General features: G+C 34.6%; 1 protein-coding gene across 1 annotated transcript in view; it reads left to right on the top strand.

Annotated features, from left to right (window-relative positions):
• LOC129277172 (myomegalin-like) overlaps nucleotides 1-22,792 on the top strand; it is a 50,917-nt gene extending 28,125 nt beyond the window's left edge. The window contains exons 12-29 of the mRNA XM_064110613.1: nucleotides 1,690-1,782; nucleotides 4,243-4,335; nucleotides 4,967-5,083; nucleotides 6,452-6,526; nucleotides 7,625-7,720; nucleotides 9,956-9,994; nucleotides 13,033-13,107; nucleotides 13,678-13,815; nucleotides 14,037-14,120; nucleotides 14,480-14,683; nucleotides 15,731-15,826; nucleotides 17,064-17,159; nucleotides 17,644-17,739; nucleotides 19,038-19,191; nucleotides 19,636-19,735; nucleotides 20,926-20,986; nucleotides 21,519-21,626; nucleotides 22,760-22,792. Of these exons, the coding sequence (XP_063966683.1) occupies nucleotides 1,690-1,782; nucleotides 4,243-4,335; nucleotides 4,967-5,083; nucleotides 6,452-6,526; nucleotides 7,625-7,720; nucleotides 9,956-9,994; nucleotides 13,033-13,107; nucleotides 13,678-13,815; nucleotides 14,037-14,120; nucleotides 14,480-14,683; nucleotides 15,731-15,826; nucleotides 17,064-17,159; nucleotides 17,644-17,739; nucleotides 19,038-19,191; nucleotides 19,636-19,735; nucleotides 20,926-20,986; nucleotides 21,519-21,626; nucleotides 22,760-22,792 (1,758 nt within the window). The remainder of the gene's footprint in view (nucleotides 1-1,689; nucleotides 1,783-4,242; nucleotides 4,336-4,966; nucleotides 5,084-6,451; nucleotides 6,527-7,624; nucleotides 7,721-9,955; nucleotides 9,995-13,032; nucleotides 13,108-13,677; nucleotides 13,816-14,036; nucleotides 14,121-14,479; nucleotides 14,684-15,730; nucleotides 15,827-17,063; nucleotides 17,160-17,643; nucleotides 17,740-19,037; nucleotides 19,192-19,635; nucleotides 19,736-20,925; nucleotides 20,987-21,518; nucleotides 21,627-22,759) is intronic.
• The last annotated feature ends 962 nt before the right edge of the window (nucleotides 22,793-23,754 follow it).

The raw sequence follows: 23,754 nt of genomic DNA, 5'->3' as shown, positions 1-23,754 counted from the left end.
AATGATCGTAGATAATTTTTCTACAATTGATTGCATTGACTACAATGTACAATCCATCGTGGAAATCAAGTGTACGATTAATCGCTAACCTTTGTGTTACGGGACACAGAGCATGGCTATTCCACATGTACACGCAGTCAACAGACCTGCCAACCAGTACGATTTTCCCGTATTTAGTACGATTTTTGAATTAAAATACGGGCATACGATTTTTCTGTATTTTAATACGATTTTTCAAGTTCAAAAATATCTGTCTTTTACGTTTTAAAAAATATTTACGATTTTGGCATTCCATACTATAAAGCAATTCCGAAGCTCAGTGGCACCACTGGCATAGATCGGCACTTCCGCAAACTGACATGCTAAACGCCCCACAGTCCCTGATGCCGCAAATAAACGGTCTGCCGCCATTATGTGTCATATAAAAACACGTGGCTGCTGTAATTGTTGTTCCAACATTATGTATACGGCGATGCATTGTGGGGTAGAAAGATGGCGGATTATGGTGATCGAGGCGCGCACAATATCCATTCAATTAGATGGCTTCGGTGGTTGAACGGGCGAAGCGAGAGTGCTGGTGCCTGGTGGCCTAGCGGCAGTAGCGCTAGCAAGCGCAGCGGGGCCGGGGAGCGCCGGCGCCTGGCGCTTCGGGTTTACGGTACGTTGTTCGCGGTTCATGTGCGTGTGGTGCATTTCATTGCCGCGGTGTTTGCTTGAATTTCATCTCGGATAATGGATTCATACCAAAGAAAAAGGAGAGTAACAGAGGTGATTCTTACTCTGGACCATCCAAAAGATGGAGAATGAGTAGCGGTGAAAAGTAAAAATGCAAACTCCCGGCCAAGCGGATTAGGCTCTTGGGGATGTGCCTGCTACTGTACTAGTGCCAGGCCGGCCGCGGCATGCCCCGATGATCGCGCTACTGCTGCTGCACTGCACTGGCTCCGCGGCCGTGTTGTGCAGAATGGAGTCTAGCGTACTATTGGATCACGAATTCACAATCTATATGAAGGGTGTACTTCAGAATATCTGAAAAATTTTCACAAATCTTTTAAGTTTTTGAAATGTCATAACTTTGAAAGTAAAAAAGTTAGTTCTATTTTGGTTTATGAAACTTGGACATTAGAGTAATCAATTATAATTTTACATGAGTTTCTGGCCATCTGATTAAGGTATTATTAAGATATTAGTTTTTGATTGACATGTGTGGAAAAAATGACAAAACATGCAGGAAATGGCCCTTTTTCCATACTGTGGGAGGGGAGGACAACTCACCCCCCCCCCCCCCTTTGCGCGTTCCGTGCATTTTTAAATAAAATACAGTTTTTTGGGGGGAAATACAGTTTTTGTTATCACAGAATACAGTTTTTAATTTCCAGAGGTTGGCAGGTCTGAGTCAACATATGCAAAAATAATAGCACAGTAGTGTTATTTTGAACTTTCATAATTGTACAATGTAATCCAAATATATTTGTAATATATCTGTTTAATTTTTTCAATCATGTTAGGAACTATTAAGTTCTTAATATTAGAGGATAAACAGAAACATGTATAGATACTTCAAAATTGGTTTTTCATTTTTCTGTAGCATACGATCTGGTTTCGAGATATTTCTAAATTGTTGAATGAATTCATGTGCAAGATTTATTTCTAATTCCTGATCCTACTGAAATATATTCATTGATTTAGATTCAACAATTATGTGATCAAATAGAGGACATGGAAGAAGCTCTCACTAGAGCGAATGAGAGAGTAAATAAAGCAGAACGCAAGAAACATGAGGTGAGAGTTGAACAATGCTTCATATCTGTCATGATATTTTCTTTGTTTTCCCACATCTGTCAATATCTTGTTATTTCACTTCAAGTAATACGTCAGATTTTTGTTCCGTAGTTATTAAATTTGAATTATTGGTCACATCAAATTGCCCCTGATGTTTAAGACCTACAAAACATGTACATTTAAAGCCTTTATTGTTCTGATTTGTTTTCTTTTGTAATATCTGCTGTTTAATCCAGTCGAATTCAGGAATTTTTTGAGCACCAATATCTAGTTGCCTTATCAAAGGTTCTGATGAGACAAATAAATGCCTCTTATTCTAAATGGGGAGGGGGGCATGCAGTACCATTAAATGCAATATTGATACCAAAGCTTGAAATTGTATGAACTTACCCTATTGGTTTATCCTTTTTATGGAGCCTGCAACTTATGTAAAAGTATCATTGTTTCCATGGATTTCTGTGCTTCTCTTGTACTCCCTTTATATGCATAATGAAGAACAACAACATTTAGGATCACCACATTTAACACTATTATTCCTGCTCCGTCCATCTTCTAATAATCTGAATTCAGATTAATGCTATTATTCAGTGTTCTTCCTCAAATCCTAAAAATGAAAATAACATGTGGATATAATCCAGTGGACTAACATCTGAATAATTGGGATAACTGCACAATTGTAGACATTCATCCAATGATCTCTCTCATTCCCTTTTACATCCTAAACAGACATCATGTAATCCAGTCTCCTGCTACCTTCATCTAACATTTCTTTGACAACCCTCTATTTATATGCATGTTTATTTTTGTTGTATGGATGTTACAATTATCACTGTCACTATACCATCCTTTTCCCTCACATCATTCAAAACAAGCACCAACTTGTTTGCTCGTTGACTCATGAACTGACCAGCCCCATCTTGGTCAGGGGAGTGATTTCACTGACAACTCTTATAAGCTACTGAAATCCTTGCTTCTGATTGGCTCAGAACAAATTAGTTAGTTTATCCTTAATGAAACTCTTCCCAGTTGTGAGATACACCATCACACAATCAGTTACAGAGATGCCATTTGTCTATCTTCATTTCCCCCATTTTTTCATATGTTTACAGGGCCTTGTTGAAAGAGAACTTTGATTATTGACAGTTCTACCGTGTCTGAATAAAAAAAAAACTGAATTAAATGTGATTTTGCAAAATAACATTTTCCCTCTCTGTGAATTGTGATTTTTATTTCTCATTATGAAAAGTATTGAATTATAATGAGTTGGAGAGAAAATATTGAATGTTTTGATAATAAGGCAGGTGTTAAGATCATAACAGTTTTGAATGGGCACCCCATACAACATGACATGTTTGATGTTTGAGGTATGCACCCATTGCTGTAACCTGTCCCAACTTGATCTATTGTGCAATAGTACACTCTCATTCATCATGTATCACTGGGACATAGCTACATAGCAGCCATTACACTACATCATGTCCGTATGCTCTGGATGTATTCCAGGACTTCCCTGCTATATTTGTGGATGTATATTATCAGTGATATATCCTGTTACTTGTTTGATATTTCCCTTTAATGATGGCATTTTAAGGTAATAGGAAGTTGTAATGTGTGTGTATATGATTGTTTGCAACCAAAGGTGTTTTTCCCCTCACATGTTGGTGCCAGTTGGACTTTAAGCAATCAATTATTTGGAAATTTTTAGTCTAATTTAGTTGTTTATTTTGCATGAATGAACTCCATTTATTCTAAAAGCAAAGTTTTGGATGTTATGCATAATTTTAGATGGTTATATCTGTAATTTTCCAAGGGAATTATTTGGTTGAATTTTTCTCCTACTTTGTTTTTTATCTTCCCTTTTTTCCCCTTTTAGCTTCAATTCCAGCTATTTTCCTTGTAATTTGTACACTGTATATTCAGTTATTGCCATTTCTCTCTGTAACATATGTATGACTGTGTATATTGTTATCTTCCCCCTTCAAGCATTTCCTTCTATCAAATTAAGTGTGTATTTCATGTTGCATATTAATACTGATACATTTTTGTGAGCATATTAAAACACCCATTTTCAAATTACAATTCATGTTTGCAGTCTGAAATATAGATTGAATTCATCATCAATCTAGTAAAAAGAAAATAAAGTGATCCTTGAGTTTTATCAGTTTTTGTGTTATATTGAGACTGGGAAAGAAGAAGGTTTAGAAAAAAAAGTGAAAAGAAGTTAAGTGTTTGACAAGGGATTGACAATTAAATATTCTTCCCAACTTCTCAGGACATAATTGAATGTTTTGGAAAAAAAAGTGCAAATTCCTTCAGGCTCAAAATAAAGAATGTTTTTTTTTGAAGACTTGTTAGTTAAGGTCAAGCCTTGGTTGAATTAAAGTTGAATATATTTGAATTGTATTTAAACTTGAATTTGATTTGGAATTTAACTTAATACTTTCTAATCCTTGTACATAGGGTATGGAACAGCAGCAGTCCTCTCTATCAGAATTGGAAGAAAGATTAGCTGATATGAGATCTCAACTACATACAAAAGACCTGGACAATGAGGTGAGATACTGTCTTTCATTCATATACATTTACCACTCTCAAACCAGGTGAAGTAAATAGGTACTTGGCAGGAATTTATTCCTTAAAATACTTAAAGACCTTATTGGAAGCAAAAACTTGAATTGATAAATTATACACCAATGGAATTCCATTACTTTCAGTATTGAAATTGAGGTTTACATGTAAAAGGATGATACTTTTCAGAAATTAGCAGGTTATTGTATCTCAAAGTATTTGTAGCGTTTCATTCATTTATAAGCATAAATGAAAATGTTTCATTTGTGTTTATTTTGTTGAGGAAACATATCCCGAAACTGTTTAAAAGTCATCCTTATTCAGTTTAATTGTATGCATTACATTGGCACTACTCATCTTAAGTTGCTTAATACCTCGGTCACTTTTGATCTACGGCGGCCGTACAGCGAGTCGAAACAGCTGTTTAAACTTTTTTTGTAATAGCTACATATAGATAGTTTGAATTAAAATGAATAAAATGGTTGTTTTCGTCTCGCCGTACGGCCGCCGTAGAGCAAATGTGACCGAGGTATAAGTGATTCAATTCACCAGTCAGCCTTTAAAAAAAAGAGATTTACCATTGTATAATGCAAATCATGGTATGATTTGACCACAGCGATTGCAACGTTCAATGACTCGAAAACAGCATGAATTAGAAAGGCTGAAAGATGACATGAAAGAAGTAGAGGACCAAACAGATGGTATGGCAAAACAAAAAGATGATACAATAAAGGTAAGCTTTATATTCATTTCCTCTATGAGCTTAATCTATTTGGTCTACTATCAATTATGTTATAACACCCCTGCCAAGTGAAGTTTGAAGAGGGTTTGTAGGAATGGGGTTGGCGGTCGGTTGCAGACATCGCGGGTCGAAAATGCACAATTAGTCTTGGGGTAAAGATGTGCAAGACATACTTTTGCATGTGTCGGAAGTCATGTTGCTATGATAACATTATGAGATGAAAATTTAGTGAAAATCTTGCAGTTTGAACTACTTCATAAGTGTTCAACCAATTCTCATGAGATTTAGCTCACATAATTGTATTGGTGTAAAGATGTGCAAGACATTGTTTTTCATGTGTTGGAAACTGTTGTGTAACAGCATATTACTACAATTCATATGTAAACATCAAGTAGAATGATCTACTTCTTCATTCTATTGCCTATGCTCATGAAATTTGGAACACACAACGATCTTGAGCTAAAGATGTGCAGACTCATTTTTTGCATTTTTCAGAAATTGTGTTGCCATGTGAACCACATATTATGGCCAAAAATCCAGGAAAACTCATTGTGGATCAAACTAATTCCCCAGTTTTAGCTAGTGCTCATGAAAGTTGACAATTCATCTTGGGGTAAATACATGGAAGAATCATGTTTTAAATGTTTTGGAAATTGCATTACTATGATAACAGCATGAGGCGAGGGTATTAATCACCTTAAGTGATATTTCTAGTTTATTTACTGTCTACACTACACTCTGTTGGATATCCACTTAGTCTAATTTTCATTCTGTCTAATACTTGGATGGTCTAATTTCCACTTTTTATTTTTTCTCAAAATTTTGATTAGAATTGTTTGTACAACTTGAACATCCATGTATTTACTGGGTATATATTTCTCTAAACCTTTATTATTTTATAAGCCTCACATATTTTGTGGTTAGGAAAATATAGCCAGCTGCAATGCTTTATTTTTACATTAAAAAAATATATTTCTTATGTTTTTTTTTTATCTGTAAAAATATGTGCCAAAGGATTATGGAAGGAATTGTGTAATTGCTGAGAAATAAATTAGCAAAACAAATGAAATTGTTGGCCCTTTTTCCAAGCAACAATACATGTGGTTATCTATGCAATCTTCAGTGTGATCATTTTTTCAGCTTAGATTTCATGATTTCACAAAGTTCTGTTCATGTAACTGTACCAGATCTTGATCTGCCCTGATGTAGTGACAGTTAACCTTGGTTTTTGTTTTTTTTTCACATGAAATCAGTGTTTACTCCAACTCACCTTTTTTTTAACCCAGTGCATATTGACTTTACCATGTTAGTGTGTTTGCTCAGTATTAACTTGCTAGTTTTTTATTTCTTAACTTGCAGCTTTTAAAGGACCAACTTCAAGATTCCAAAGCAAAATCCAAAGAAAATGCAGATGCAATCGAACAACATTACCAGGTAATACAACTTTTAATTTGATTCTAGTTTACTTTCATTATAAAACACAGCTTGAAATAAGTTCCAAGGCACTAGATGAATAATCATTTTCATTTATTATTTTTAAAGAGAAATGTTAAATTCAATATATTTGTGTGCAGATATTTGATAGGATTTTTAAAGCATCATTGTCATGGTAACAGTGGTAATAATAGCTATTAAATTGTTTTATTTTTTTCATGATAGTTAACTAATCAAAGTTTAGAAAATAAGATTTCTGAGCTTTTAATTATTTTACAAATGGTTGTATATTTGTACATGTACATACTATTTTTTTTTCTAAATTCATTTATTTCCATATTCCAAATGAAGAATATCAAATAAAACATGAAAACTGCAAATATGTATTTTAAACAAATACATGTATCATTAACTGCACATAAAATGTAATTTCGGACCTCAATTTTCAAGGGGGGGGGGCAAGGCCATCTTTCTAGGGCACAAAGAGCACAAAAAATGTCCAATGCTAATATGAGGGTCTGTGATACCAATCAATACAGCTATGTAGTCTACAGATACAGACATTTTCACAGAGTGCATAATGCAGAGTCTGAAAGAGTGAGACTAGATTTATTTAAGTAATGTGGCTGTGTCTGTCACACAGATAGGCCCGTATTCTGAAGACAGGTTTCACTTAGACCATGGTCTAACTGCTAAAATTATGGGAAACCAAAAGTATCAAAATTTGTATTAAGTTGTATGTTTCTTATGTTTGCTGTACTCTTTCCTGATTCATTGATGGTGAAGACAATCATCTTTTTATACTTCCTAGACAATTATGAATGATTTGAGAGTCAAATGAGCTAAAATATGGTATCTCTACTGATGTGATTTACATTTTTTATATGTATGTAAAAATTGGCTATCCATACTTTATAAACCACAAATTTTATTATTATTATTATTATTATTTATTGGTATATATGCACATAAAAATTGACCAGCAGCACAAGCTGAAAGGGTCAATTTACAAAAATTCATGAAGTACAGGACTTAAAATAATGAATTTAAAAGGTAGATGTCCTATCATTCTCTTTTTCTTCTCTTCTTGATAACAAGAATCTTCTTGATGATAATCAGCATCAACTTGATCTCAAGGAGAAGAGCATTCAGAGGTTAACTAAAGGTCTTCAAGAGAAGGATAGACTTGTTAAAGTAAGTTATAATCAATGTCAAGTTATAAGCTACTGAAATGGTGCAATTTGATTGGATGATAATTAATTTGTCATAGAAATTATACATTTTTGTTATTGAAAATGATTTATGAAACAGGTCCTGGTAGATGGTTTAAGTTGGTATCAATGTCAAATTACAAGTTATAGCTACTGAAATGAGTCAATTTGATTGGAAGTTAGTTAATTTGTCATAGAATAATTTTGTCATAAAAATTGTTATGACAATGTCTTTGTGAAAGAGACCCAGGAGAGTGTTTCATGTCGCATCTTGTCATTGATTTATGCTGACAAATTTGCTCTGAGCCAATGAGATTCAAGGATTTTGGTATTTTATAACAATAGTCTGACAATTTCTTTCATGAAATTTGTCATAGAATTGGACTATTTGGTTTTGATAAGTTATATGAAACAGGTTACAATTTTTTTTTCTTGTTTCTGTAGCCTCATATTTTTGCCCCACGAAGAGTGATCTCAAATACACAATAGTTTATAAGATATTTTCTTTATTTTGATTTACTCTATCTTGACAAACTTAAAGCATGTGTGTGTGAGATGCAATTCTTGCAATTATAGAAGCAAATGAGAGAAAAAAATTATTTTGTGGTAATGGAGAGCATAATTATTTGTTGAGAGTAGACTAGAAAGATGTGGAGCGTTGTGGCCCAGTGGATTAGTCTTCGGACTTTGAAACAGAGGGTTGTGGGTTTGAATCCCAGCCATGACGTAATTTCCTTCAGCAAGAAATTTATCTACATTGTGCTGCACTCAACCCAGGTGAGGTGAATGGGTACCTGGTAGGAAGAATTCCTTGAATGCTTTGAGCACCTATAGGTAGCCCAGCTAAAGCCGGGGTAATAATAATAGCAGGGCCCGCTGGGAGAACAGTTTTCAGAACTGAAGTGGCTTCCCTGGGTAAATATACCTATATTATTATTATTATTATTATTATTATTATTATTTAGTGGTTTTATTTTGTGAAAGAAATTATATGGGAGGGGTGAGAATGAAATATAAAAAGAATCAGTGGTTGCCATTGTCTATTTTGTGTTGAAAATGTAATGCGTCTTTTGTATTTTTCAATGGAACTTTTTGGTCACTTTAAAATGGAAACATAAAAAGAGCAAATTAACAAATGTATCTTATTAACTGTTGGCTTTTAAGTGTGTGGTGTATTCATTAATTATAGAGGGTGTTGATATTACTGCTAATATTTTGCTTATGTATTTTAAAGGACAAATGATTCATTGGCCTGATGAATATACTGCATTTTTCAAATTGAAATACCCATTCATTTAATATATGAATAGATGTTTTATTGTATTTTCACATTTGTTAATTAAAAAAAAAACTTTTACGAGTATCCCATCAGTACCTGGATATTGTTTGAATACCTGCTTCTCTGATATTTAATTTGATATCTGATTAAATTTGATTTGTTTCACTTGAGTTACCAGTCATTATAATGCATGCTACTATTCATGCTTGATTAATGATGCATTAAATAACAAATATGAACGTGTACCATGCATTCTATAACTCCCATCTATATAATAGCTGTTTGTATCACAGAATTAACAGTGAGAAAATATCTTGTTAGAGAGAGAGGCAGTTGATCAAAGAAAGGCAAATGTCATTATTGAATTTACTATATTTTGGAACAATTGCGATTTGAAAGATATGCAGTAATGCTGCATGGACTAGTTGTGATTTTTATTCTAAGTTTGTGTTTAGTCTTTGAACATTGCGATATATTTAAGAGTCCATACCATGCATTTGCTGTGCACAGAGGATGGTGTTTTGATATGTTATTGAATTGAGATTGACCAGTGGAATTCTGTTGTGGGATATTTCTGGACAGAGGGATCCCAGTTGTCTACGTGGAGAAACTTAACAAACTTTAAAATATTTTGAGCATTAGTCCTTTTTATGTTTTACAGTTTAGGTTCAATTGTTTGGTACTTGTCTTGCTCTTTGGATATGCCTTTACCTAATTTTGGGAACCCCGTAGATGGATATAAATGATAGGCTTTTTTATAAAAAAGGGTTAATCCTGCTAATTGGATTAGAGAATGGCTGGAATTGTTTTTTTGTTGTTGGATGGTGATGTTTGTCACTTTGAGGTGAGAAAGAATGAGAGAAGTGTATTAATTGCATGTCAATGTCATAATTGTCATTTATTATTCTTTTTGGATTACTCATTAACTAATCTGACTAGGAATACATGGAGCTTGCAAAGAATGCCAGCTTGCCTGATGTAAGTTTCTGTGTGCCTTGTGAATTACATCCAAGTTGAAATGTTCCTTTTGCATTTTGCATAATGGTTGTTCATATGTCTTCATATATTAATTATTAATACATTTTGTCATCCCATGTGCATGTTTTGGGGGTCATTTTATTCAGTTTTGTGTATGGTACTGTATCTTGTAACATATATTTATTCATTCAAACTCTCTTTGATGCATGCTTGTTTGAAATCCATGTTTGAATAATTCTGGGAATATGTGCATGACTGAAAGTAACTGTTTCTAGTGTTTGACCCCGTTCTCATATACCGTCTTAAAACTAGTTTTGTGGAAACTAGTTTAACGTGTAATGAGAACGGTCAAAGCAGTCTTGGAAGTGATCTTCCAAACCAGTTCGGAAAAACCACCTCACGATGTAGTTATCAAGATCGTTTTGCCTAGTTAAACTAGTTTTGGCATTTAGGACGCAACCGTTCTTCGGAAGCGATCTTCTCACAGTGAGCACGCTACTCCACACACTATGTGTAGAATGCCTACACTGTGGTTTCAAATTTCATGCGAAATATGTGACCCCCTCTGAGAGCATTCCCATAGTAACAAGACCACTTTACGGGAAGAGGTTTTGAAAACTACTTTCGGCTGATCAAATGGGAATGCTAGCAAAGTAATCTTCCTAACTGATTTTCTGAACTGATTTCCAGTAAACTAGTTTTAGAAAGTGTAATGAGAACGGTGTCAATGAAAACCAGATACACAGTGTACATGTACATGTATGGGATCATTACTGCATTTATTTCTGTGGTATTTTATGGTAAATGCTATTGCCAGGGTTTCTTATCTTAACTTCCTCAAATCTGGATTAATATGAATTCAACTCTGCATTTGAAACTTGACTGTGTATACATTCATTGAGGAAAGTGTCTACATGTAATTCAGTGTTCATAGTATATTGTAAATAATTATAAGTTACTTATCAATATTTGGAAATGTTATTCATGAGAAATTAATATTCTGATAGATTTTTTTTTTTGGGGGGGATGGATAAATTACATTCTTTGTTGATGTTTTAGTCTGCCATAGAATTCAACATGTAAGTTTGAGGAAACACAACATATTGTTTGAAGAAATCTTGAATGTACTTCATGGCTTTATTATACCCAACAAGAATACAGTGCCAGCAATTATCTCCAGTTTGGTTTGCATATTAGACAGAACCCACTCAGCTATAAAACTGGCGATTTTCCCAAAAGTACACAACAATTAACCTGCATATTTGTAATATTTTGTAATATTCTGTGGATGAAAGCTGACTGCTTGAAGAGTTAACATGTGAAAAGTATATAAAAGAATAATAATAACCAAAGATTATTATTACTGCCATAATTTTTGTCTAGATATACATGTAGATGTGTCAATGTGTTTCCAACTACCAAGTTTTTAAAGTACATATTTCGTATTTGATTTATTGATTTATTCCATTCATCATATATAAATATTTCTATACACACAGTCTTCCCTGTGTGCACAATACATACAAACTGTAAAAATGATAAATATCATATGCAAGGTTTAAAATGACATTATATTATAAGATACAACATAAGATAAGGCATGAATAACAAAGAAAACTATTAATATGGAATGAGGGTAAACACAAAAAGAGCAAATAGCCTTCTTAACACCCCAAATGAATACATGAAGGGGGTGGGGGGGGGGGGGGTAATAGAATGAGAAAAACCCAGAACAGATCTAAAAGTAAAATTGACAAATGGGAAGTATGTAAGCTACATAGTACAACAATGTAAGTTATATGCATATTCACTGCTTGACAGCTGAGTATTTTGTTTAAGAAAATCTATACCTTTAACATGTTTCACAAGGATTTCGACCAAAGGCTTTCCTTTTTTTCACTGGCCTCTCAAAACCATGACATCATGTTGTGTTAGAAGCGTTGTAGTTCTATAGGTTTGTGCACTGAAAAATGGTTTTCTACTTTTGGTGCGAGTTTAAAGAAAATCGGAGGGGGTCGGGTGACAAGTACTGGTTGATTTGACATGGATTGACCCATGAATTTAATTCAAAATTCCTGTTTTTTTTTAACACCCAATATGCCCCTTATTGCATGCCATTTACTAGATATTCATCCCCATGCACACATGTACATGTATATTTCTAATCTATGTTTGTTTTCTTGGAGGGCTATTGTTTACACTTGAAACAGTCATGTTCCTACTTAATATTCAAATTACCGTACTGGAAATATTCACTTTAGTACAAACATTCTGATTAGATCATATACCCTGCAGTGTCAATGTACATATACTGCTACTACAGTAGATTATTCTTTTGGGATATTGGTGAGCATATTCACATTAGCATTTACATGTATTTGTAGTTAGATTGTATGAATACATTCTGTTATGTGCTTGTATCATATTCATTGTGCACTCTATTTTGAAATCTCATTCTGTCTGAGTATGGTTTAGATTGCCGAACATCAGTGTTCAGTTTTCAGTGTGAATATGTTTATTGGTTTTTAACGGTGCTCTTTATGCCTATCTGTACTGAACCTGTACCATATTCCCATTACTTTGTGTAATTGTCAGCGTTATGTTTGTTTTATTTTTATTTTATTTTCTTTTTAAATCAACTTATGTGTGGATTTGGCTTGGATAATGACATCATTATTGACATGGAGGAGCACAACAATACTCCCCAGCCAATGATGTCTTCATGTTTGGCATGGTCTTGCCTTTGTGTATAAAATGCATGTAATATAGTTGTAGTTCAAGGGGGAGGACTAAGAGAAAAAAATAAATAAAAGATAAGAGAAAAGGATGAGAAGGAAAACAATGAAAGGAAGAAAAGGGAAAAAACAGACAAAGAGAAAAATAATGTACCTATCCTCAAGAAATTTCCTTCTGATCATTGATAACATTTTGCCTAAGTCATATTACTTTTCTGTTTTTTTTTAAAGCAGATGTTCGTTTTAATATTAGTCAGGAAGAATAAATTTGTAAATTAACCAAAATATTTTCTTTTTATTCAGGCTCAGCAGGCATCAACAGAAAGCATTTTACAAGATCTAAGAGATAAGCTGGCAGACAGAGATAAAGCCATCCAGGTAAGTACAGATAGAAGTACTTACAGATAAATCTCGTCCAAACTAAATCAAAATGATACTCCTCTTTTACTCAGCTAATTCTGACAATAATGTCTCTAAGAACTATATACAGTGTAGTTCTTAGAGACATACAAATATATAATTATCTTGGTCATTAGGTTATGGCTTGTCCACACACAATTCATGGCCTTATTTTTGTTTGTATATAAATAAAGCTGTAATATTCATGAAATATTACTGTGGTCACATTTTGAAAAATACATCTGGTTTATATTAGCATTTCATGCTTTTACAAATTTGTTGTTATTGTTCCAAACTGTATTTTTATTTTCAACGAGGACTTAGATTACTTTTGTGGGTGCTTGTGAAAATGTCTGTTTAGGTGTAAATTCAACCTTCACAGATGTTATCACCTTGTCAAATCGTGACATGTTCATGAAACATGTAGGACCCATGATTACAACCTTAGTGAAATTCATATCATTTTTAACCCAGAAATTGCTTCCTGAAGACATAATGATCATAAAAATGATGGCTGTTATGGTAACACTCCGCTTTTGTATATTTTAGGAGGCAAATGAAGAGAAAATAAAGGCTGTTGATGCTAAGGAGGCTGAATTAAGAGCATTGAAACACAGCCTTAGAGATCATCAAAGAGACCTTGAGAAGGCTAATGGTGATATGATGGAAGATGCGAATAGATTAGGGGTGAGTATGAAAGGAAAATAAGGGGAGGGTGGAGTGGGGAAAGAGAGAAGGGAAGAAGAGAGGGGGATGTTTGTGGATGCATGACTTTATTAAACTGATAAATAGGTGAATGCAGGAACAGATATCAAATCTCTGAAAAGATGCTAAGGAGCTGAAAGGAAAGATGATAAGAAGACATTTTTACCAAATTCATTTTAAAATGTTATCTTTATATTCCTTAGGAACTGGAGGCTAAAATGAAGGATTTGGATAACAAGAACAAACAACTCTCGGACAGTGTCAAGGCTCTAAATAAAGCCAACCATGTAAGTTAAAAAAAATCTTAGCATTTGTTGGTATTTTTTTTGCCGATTTGCAAATATGCACTCATATATGTGGACACTTGTGGAAGATAACCAACCTTGGCGAGAAAGATGCAATCAACATATCGATCACAAATAAATTATAATTGTGTAGAAAGAATATAACATGACATGATTCAGTCAGGTTTGGTTTGATTCTTATTTTATCTTTCGGTAAGGATTCAGATTGTAACCAGCACTGGTGCCTTGGGGACAAAGATACAATCATCACTGTCTTCAACTATTGCAATTAATTTCAATCACAAATAAGCTATAGTTATACATGTGTGAAAAAAAATTGATTTGATTGTTATTTTGTTAAGGATGCTGAAGATAACCATCACCGATCACTTGGTGAAAAAGATGCAATAATCAGTCGTCTGCAGGCAGCCATCGCTAGCAAGGAGAGGGAGCTTGAGAAGGAGAGAGATACTCAACAGAAGAATAGAGAGCATAACGGAGCAGCTCAGAACGTAGCCATTCAACAGCTAAATGAACGACTAAGAGACAAAGACAAACAATTGGAAGTGAGTATTGGGGGATTTTCCTGCAAATTATTGTTTTGTGGATTCAGTAGAGATGCATTTCAACTATGAATGATTTAAAGACGTAGCTAACAGGGCTGAGTGGTGTAACTATTTGTAAGGAAAGCACAACTTTTTGGATGTTTGATGACCCACTTTTGCTACTTGTTTCATTTTAATCAGGTGCAGTTGGAATCTGGGGAGCGTTTTATGAAAGGACTTGTCGGACAAAACGTCCGACGAGTCCAGTTTTATCCGACAGTTACCATAGTAATGGTGGTTCATAGCCAATCCAGAATCAAGGAAAGTTGTCAGATCTGACATCTTGCTGGACAAAAATGATTTTTTTATCTTTCATTATTTATTGAAGTTGGACAAATATGTTGATGTCTTGATGAAATGCTCCCCAGATCTATTAAGATTTGAATTCCCTTTTTTTAACAAGCATTTCAATTGACAATTTACTATTTTTAAAGGTGTTATTATTGCTATAAGAAATTTATCTCATTAAGCACAAGATAGTGACACCGGTTATAAAGTGGAGTGTATCTTAATGGGTGTGTGTTGGCTCAATTGGTAGAGCGTCGACCTGACAACGGAGATGCAAGCCATGGCTGCATCAGACCAAAAGATGAGAGCTGCTGCTACTCTGTTTGGCATTCAGAGGTTTAGAGCAATGTTGATCTGGCGCTGCTCAGTGGCTGCCGGGTCACAATCAACTTGGAAAAATGAATTTTCAGAGGATTTTTAATTCTGATTTCTGTTTCCAACAATAAAAATATATTATTACTACTATAGGATTATTATGATTATGAACAGCTTAATGATCAACCTGGAGTAGTGTCATTATCCATTTATATTGGGGCAAGCTGTTCCATCAAGGTTGGCTAGGAATAAAGTGAGATTAATTTTGGACTCATTGCATCCTTTATGAAGAGACTCACTCATGCACATTCCCATTTTATCCCCATGTCCTCTAATTTACACCCCCCCCCCAAAAAAAAAGGACATATGTAGGAAAATTACTTTTGAATTAATTGTTCAATACAGGATATTGTTAGTGAGCGTGCTCAAGTGGCTGCAGCCAACGAGAAAGCCACACAAGATCTTTTACAAACCATCAGGGACAAAGACACACAAATTAAGGTAACTGAATGTAATATTGTGATGTTTCAAACATAATTTCACTGTGCGTGTTGCAATTTTTACAGAATGGATCGTCAGCAGGGTTCTAGCCACGCCAGGTGGTGCCGGGCGGCCAGGCAAATTACCGTCCCGCACTTGGGTTAAAATTGGATGCGCTACCCGGCACAAATTTTCTGAAAAATAGAACTAAAATTTGCTGAAATATGTACATATTTGATCATCCATCAAGCTAGCATAGTCTTAGATTTTGTACAATGCAAATTTTGCATGCATTATTTTACCAATGACATTCACCATCGATCTCAAGCAAAATTGTTTTGTTGTTATTGCCTTCGTTTGGCACCTTTGCCTCTTCATATTTTACCTGGCTAGAACCCTGATCATTAGATGGAATTATTTTTTATTTATATCTTCAGCCCAACCCTGATAGTTACCACCTCAAAAAGATGTCCCAATGTTCAAATTATGGACCTCGCACCTTCCGCATGCAGTTTTATTACAGGAATACCCCCACGATACCCAGTAATTACATGGATGCATATTTAGAATGGTTTATTTCATTGCTATTGACAGGATCATTTCCACTCATTCCCTGTAACATAAAGCTTGGTGATTGATTGACTTTCAATTTCTATGATTGGTTGTAAAATTATTCCCCATGATAAATTGCTAAGCTTTATGATACAGAGGTCAGCTATCTACTTTCAGAATGTGACTTAAAAGTGTGCATTTTGCAAGTTGCTATTTTATGCTAACAGTGATTTGGGACTCCATCTTTCATAGTTATGAACAGATAATCACTGTCCATTATTTTATGTCTTATAGCTTTTGGATATCTTGAAATACGAATGGGGGCGTCGTGGTCTAGTGGTTAAGACTCTCGTCTTTCAATCTGAAGGACATGGGTTCGATTCCAAGCCATAGCATGTTTTCCTTCAGCAAGAAATTTACCCACATTGTGCTGCACTCAACCCAGGCAAGGAAAATGGGTACCGGCAGGAAGTAATTCCTCAAAAAGCTGTGCGCACCGAAATCGGTAGACTAGCTTAGCCAGGGTAATATAGGAGCACCTTGAGAATGTAGCAAGGTGGATACGTGTGCTACACAAATCCTATATTATTATTATTTCATGATGTGAAGCTAAGTGAAGTGTAAGTAGATATTAATCCTTTTAAGCTCCTAAATTGGAATTGAGTGGATTTGTGTTTGTCAAGCTTTCCTTCATATTCTATTACAGGAGCTGAATGATAGATACAACAGAGCGCTTGTTGATAAGAGCAATGCATTGAGAGATCTACAGAGGCAGGTTAATGAGAAGGAATATGAACTACAGGTTAGTAGTGTGTTGTCTGTCAAATCACAGTGCAATAAAAAAATGCAAGTCAATATTAGTCAGTCACAAGTCCGTTGTAGGTTTCCAAATCAACCACAAGTCACTTTCATATAAAACATGCATTTCTACATATATACATTGCAGCAGGAGACTGCTGTCATGAGTGGCATTGGGCCTTGATTGAATGATGGCCTCCATGTGCCTAATCGGGTGTTGCAAGAAACTTGCGATCAATTGCAAGTCAATTTTTGGTCCCTAAATCAATCATATGTCTTGCAGTTAATTGCAAATTAGTGATTGGTTACTAATCTGCTCCTTGAAACAAGAAGTTTAATCTGATTTGCTACATCTAACGTTGATCTATCAGTTGTAAAATTGAAACAGAATATTTACAATTGATCACAAATATTTTCCTGCAACACCCCCTAAGTATTACAAGGATTAGTGGAGGTAAAAAGAAATTGTTTTCTAATTCCTTATATAGAATGCAGAAGAAACACTAGCAAGAGCTGACCATGAGCATGGTGCCCTCCTTGGTAAGATGAGAAATGCCTTATCCGAGAAAGACAAGACAATAGAGGTATGTTTCAATTGTAATTGTGCTTTTTCATCATAATGATTCTGTTCAGATCATCTATATTTATTGTCTCTCGTTCCTGTGTGTGGTACATGTACATCCTACTTGGTCTCTAGCTAGAAACTTCATTGTGTCCTTAACCAGTTCATCTACTTACCATTAAGTCTATTTGCCTTTTGGCCTTATTACCTGTATCCAGTTTGGCTCATCTTATTTTCACTATGGCTAATAACCACGCAGGAATTAGAGAAAGCGATGATTAGCCCAGATGATCATTAAAGCCTGTGGGACAAAATGAAACCTGAGCAAAAGAGGTTTAGTCTGAATGAAGTTAGAAAGAAACTTTCTGATGAGTAAAATGAATAAGGGTTGATTTGTATACAAGGTTGGTGTTTCACAAAGCTGTTTGTTAAGTTACACAGGATGGAACATAATCTTTGTTGCTAAGTCAGCTACATTATCATGTACATGTACCATAGGAAAGGGTCATTGGTCATAAGATCATTCATAAGTTATGACCAGCTTTATGAAACACCCACAATGTCTGTGTGTTAAAGCTGTGTTATACATGCAGGTGCAAACATAATATAAAATAAGCTAAGTTTTTGCAAATTTAGATACATTTTACCATTTCAGCAATATTACTCTCCACTTTTTTTGTTCAACCACAGTTTTCACTAAAACCAATTTATTGATTGTTTAATCCATGAGTTGATGGTTCTCGTAGCTTTTAATGAATATTGAAACTGCTATCATATTTGGAATATGCAGTCAATATTTCAATTTTGGTTGGCTTAAAGCTATGTTGCTATGGTAACTGAAATCATTCCAAGCAACTTTCCTTGATGACAAACTTCTTCAATAACTGTCCTAACCTCCAACAACCAGACAAAAGGATTCAAACCCCATTCTTTTATCTAAAGCCAAGTATCTTTATTAGGTCCCAGCCAATAACGATATCATGAGAAAGTCTTTCAAATAAAGGTTTATTATCAACACGACATGGTAGATCTAGATCTGATTCATTTACCTAAACCTAACTCTGTAAAATCATGAAATCTAAACTGAAAAATGATCATACCAAAGACACTGGGACAGTGTATTGCTTGGGAGCAAGACCAGTAGCCCGGCTAGAATACCATACATTTCTCAGGAACGACATTCTTTCAGAAGCATTTGGCATATATTTCTATTTATATATACAAACACTGGAGTGTCAATTTGATTGGATTCTGTTTGGACTCCTTTTTAGATTGTAACAACAACTGGCAGTTATGTTAAATGTCTGCTTTTATAAATAGAAACTTCTTGAGAGTGGAAGGGAGAAAGATCGCTTGTTTCTTGAAATGCAGCAGTCGGCTGTGAGAGCCTCACCGAGTCCATCACATAATGCAGAGATGACCAGACTCAAGGATGAAAATGACAGACTAAATCGAGAGATAGATAAACTCTCAGGTATGTAATAATAGAGTTATTTGATTAGCTTTTTTTCTACACCCGACAGCTTTCAATCTAATCCATTGATTAATTGGTGTAGTGCCTCTCTGTGTGGTTACAATGAGCTTCACAATTTGCTCTGCTTGATATTCATGTTGGCCACTCATTAGTGGTAACATTTCAATAGACCAGTTGAGCTTTATAAACAAAGTTCAACATGTTTTAGAATATATTCTGTTAAACCGCTCATGTTTGTAAGGTGTTTTATACTGTGTGTGTGATCATTATGATAGATATGATATATTTGCGAAGCCATAGACCTACTGGGATAGTACCTGTAAAAGGGCTATATGTTATTACAGAACTCAAGTTGTCAATGGGCTGGATGTATTTAGAAATTTCATATTATTTGTTCTATTTTTGATAGATTTTTGTTTTAATTGTGTTTTTCATTCTTGATAGATCTGTTAGCAAGACTGAGATCTCAGAAACCTGATGAAGATTATGTAACTTCACTCAAGGAGGATCTGAACAACAAGAACAAACTTTTAGCCAAAGCAAAGTGAGTTGAAAAAAAGTTTATTAAATTACATCATGCATTGGAATTGTCTGCCAAGATTTTTTTTTCATTTGCTCCGCTGTACTGGCCACCCTTAAACTTTTTTTCTGAGGCTCGGAATGGCTTCACTCTAAGAAGACTGGGGGGGCTGATTCAGCCCCCCCTCGACATTTTTCGCGATAAATCCGCCGCTCGCTGACTTTTTACTTTTAAGTCTTGTGCAACTTTTTAGACCAAAATTGTGACCGCTGGGTACGCGGTTCCGAAATTACGCAACATTTCGTAAGTGCATGCAGACCCCAAATTGCTCAAAAACGTGAATTATTTTTTCCTTTTACTGCTTAAAATCAATTAATTTTATCTTGTTTATGGTCTAAATAAAGTCCCCGACAATTTCCATTGAAAAAACAATTTAAAAAAAAGTCGAAAAACAAAGAAATACATAAGAAATTTAGAAAACAATAAAATACATAAGAAAATAAATGTGATGTTGACATATTTGAAAAATAAATTTGATCAGATGCTTATCTAGAGTATGTGAAACTAGCATTATGCCCCTAAAATGAGCATTTTAGGGGCATTATTTTATTAATTAGAGCAAACTTATGATTTTATGCATAAATTAGCATAATCAATGAGCAATGAGATTTTTTTGCAGAATTTAATATTAAAGTTTTGTAGATAATAACATGGGTAACACGCGTGCCAATTTTCGTCGCGATTGACGGCTGAGATCATAAGGGGGGCTGAATCAGCCCCCCCCCCCCCCCCTCCCCCCCCCCCCCCCCCCCGTCTTCTTAGGCGTCGAAATAGCCCAGTCTATTTAGGGTTAAGCATTCTTCACATTGATTTAATGATTTTTATTCCACAGAGATGTATTTGTTCCTTTTTTGCACTTAGGAAAAACTGTTGGAAAAGATAGTTGTCTTGAAAGATTATTTTGGATAATATTGCTAAAAACAAAAGTAGTTGTCTTGAAAGATTATTTTGGATAATATTGCTAAAACAAAAATAGATGGTATGGAAGAGGCCAGCAGGTATGTCAATTGATTTTATCATAATAGTTTGTATGTTGGGTTGAGTTTTGTTGGTTATGTTCAGACTACACATTTAACTCCCTTTTCCTTGCTTGTTTAAATTGGTGTTTCTAAATTAATATTTACTTTTTTTTTCATTGTCTTTTTACTTTTCAGGGAATCCTTAGAGTCTCTGCAAGATGAGCAAGAAGCAGAGCAATTGGCCAAGCAGAATGCTGTAAGTCCCATTTATCTTTATAGAGAGGAACAAAATAAAAGAAGTGTTTCAGCAATTTTTTCCGTCAAATTTTGCAGTTTAAACATGTACTAGATACTGTAGTAAAGTGGATACCACTTATTTTGGCTTGATGTTTTGATCGGGATCTTTACCAAAACGAAAGTGGTAACTGCATTTTTCTTCCTTATGACATAAAACCACTTCTCAAGCACGTACATGTAATGGGCTGAAATTTTCTGGTTATCATCTTTGTTTATAGCTTTTTGATATGCAATCGCTAAACTTGTAAGATAAGGATTTCATTGGCCCCTTTTAAAAGAAATATGAAAACATTGACAGAGGGTCCTCAAATTTGAAATTCAAATTATCACCAAGTATCAACTGATCAAAAATATTCAACCATCACGCTTTTGTAAGATTGGATGTGGGAGGATACTTGTATATAATTCATATAATTTTTTTACTAAAGTTGTAGATAGCATTTGATCATATACATAATGTCTTTATTCACACATCAATCTGAAATACTTAGGCCAAGCTTCGCAGGAGGATCCTGGAACTTGAAGATGAACTTCAAGCCAAGGGAGATCGGATCAATGAGCTCAACAATGCTGGAAGAATCAAAGATAGTCTGATCAAGGTAAGATCATTTTATACAAATAAAGATTTATCTGCACCCAACTCATAAATCTACAGATAATTGATTCCTGTCATATGCTACAGTCATTCATACCAATGAAACTGATTCCAAATTGACTGATGATATGACATTGGAAATAACATTATAATCTTTAATTGGTATGGAGTTAGCTTCACCGTTGTGACAGTGGCATTATGGGTATCTTTGTTTAGATTTATAGGGAAGATTCTCTTTCAACCTGGGGCCTGTTACATGAAGCTCAGTAATTGATAGTAAGGTTGATTTGTATGCTTGATTGTACATAATAGTCAACCTTGGGCCTGTTACATGAAGCTCAGTAATTGATAGTAAGGTTGGTTTGTATGCTTGATTGTATATAATAGTCAACCTTGGGCCTGTTACATGAAGCTCAGTAATTGATAGTAAGGTTGATTTGTATGCTTCATTGTATATAATGGTCAACCTTGGGCCTGTTACATGAAGCTCAGTAATTGATAGTAAGGTTGATTTGTTAGCTTGATTGTATATAATGGTCAACCTTGGGCCTGTTACATGAAGCTCAGTAATTGATAGTAAGGTTGATTTGTATGCTTCATTGTATATAATGGTCAACCTTGGGCCTGTTACATGAAGCTTAGTAATTGATAGTAAGGTTGATTTGTATGCTTCATTGTATATAATAGTCAACCTTGGGCATGTTACATGAAGCTTAGTAATTGATAGTAAGGTTGATTTGTATGCTTCATTGTATATAATGGTCAACCTTGGGCCTGTTACATGAAGCTCAGTAATTGATAGTAAGGTTGATTTGTTAGCTTGATTGTATATAATGGTCAACCTTGGGCCTGTTACATGAAGCTCAGTAATTGATAGTAAGGTTGATTTGTTAGCTTGATTGTATATAATGGTCAACCTTGGGCCTGTTACATGAAGCTTAGTAATTGATAGTAAGGTTGATTTGTATGCTTCATTGTATATAATGGTCAACCTTGGGCCTGTTACATGAAGCTCAGTAATTGATAGTAAGGTTGATTTGTATGCTTGATTGTATATAATGGTCAACCTTGGGCCTGTTACATGAAGCTTAGTAATTGATAGTAAGGTTGATTTGTATGCTTCATTGTATATAATAGTCAACCTTGGGCATGTTACATGAAGCTCAGTAATTGATAGTAAGGTTGATTTGTATGCTTCATTGTATATAATGGTCAACCTTGGGCCTGTTACATGAAGCTCAGTAATTGATAGTAAGGTTGATTTGTATGCTTGATTGTATATAATAGTCAACCTTGGGCATGTTACATGAAGCTCAGTAATTGATAGTAAGGTTGATTTGTATGCTTGATTGTATATAATAGTCAACCTTGGGCATGTTACATGAAGCTTAGTAATTGATAGTAAGGTTGATTTGTTAGCTTGATTGTATATAATGGTCAACCTTGGGCATGTTACATGAAGCTCAGTAATTGATAGTAAGGTTGATTTGTATGCTTCATTGTATATAATGGTCAACCTTGGGCCTGTTACATGAAGCTCAGTAATTGATAGTAAGGTTGATTTGTATGCTTGATTGTATATAATAGTCAACCTTGGGCATGTTACATGAAGCTCAGTAATTGATAGTAAGGTTGATTTGTATGCTTCATTGTATATAATGGTCAACCTTGGGCCTGTTACATGAAGCTTAGTAATTGATAGTAAGGTTGATTTGTATGCTTCATTGTATATAATAGTCAACCTTGGGCATGTTACATGAAGCTCAGTAATTGATAGTAAGGTTGATTTGTATGCTTCATTGTATATAATGGTCAACCTTGGGCCTGTTACATGAAGCTCAGTAATTGATAGTAAGGTTGATTTGTATGCTTGATTGTATATAATAGTCAACCTTGGGCCTGTTACATGAAGCTTAGTAATTGATAGTAAGGTTGATTTGTTAGCTTGATTGTATATAATGGTCAACCTTGGGCCTGTTACATGAAGCTCAGTAATTGATAGTAAGGTTGATTTGTATGCTTCATTGTATATAATGGTCAACCTTGGGCCTGTTACATGAAGCTTAGTAATTGATAGTAAGGTTGATTTGTTAGCTTGATTGTATATAATGGTCAACCTTGGGCCTGTTACA

The sequence above is a fragment of the Lytechinus pictus genome, chromosome 15 (genome assembly GCF_037042905.1).
Source record: "Lytechinus pictus isolate F3 Inbred chromosome 15, Lp3.0, whole genome shotgun sequence".
Lineage (NCBI taxonomy): Eukaryota > Metazoa > Echinodermata > Echinoidea > Temnopleuroida > Toxopneustidae > Lytechinus > Lytechinus pictus.
This window is presented reverse-complemented; position numbering and strand designations above follow the sequence as displayed.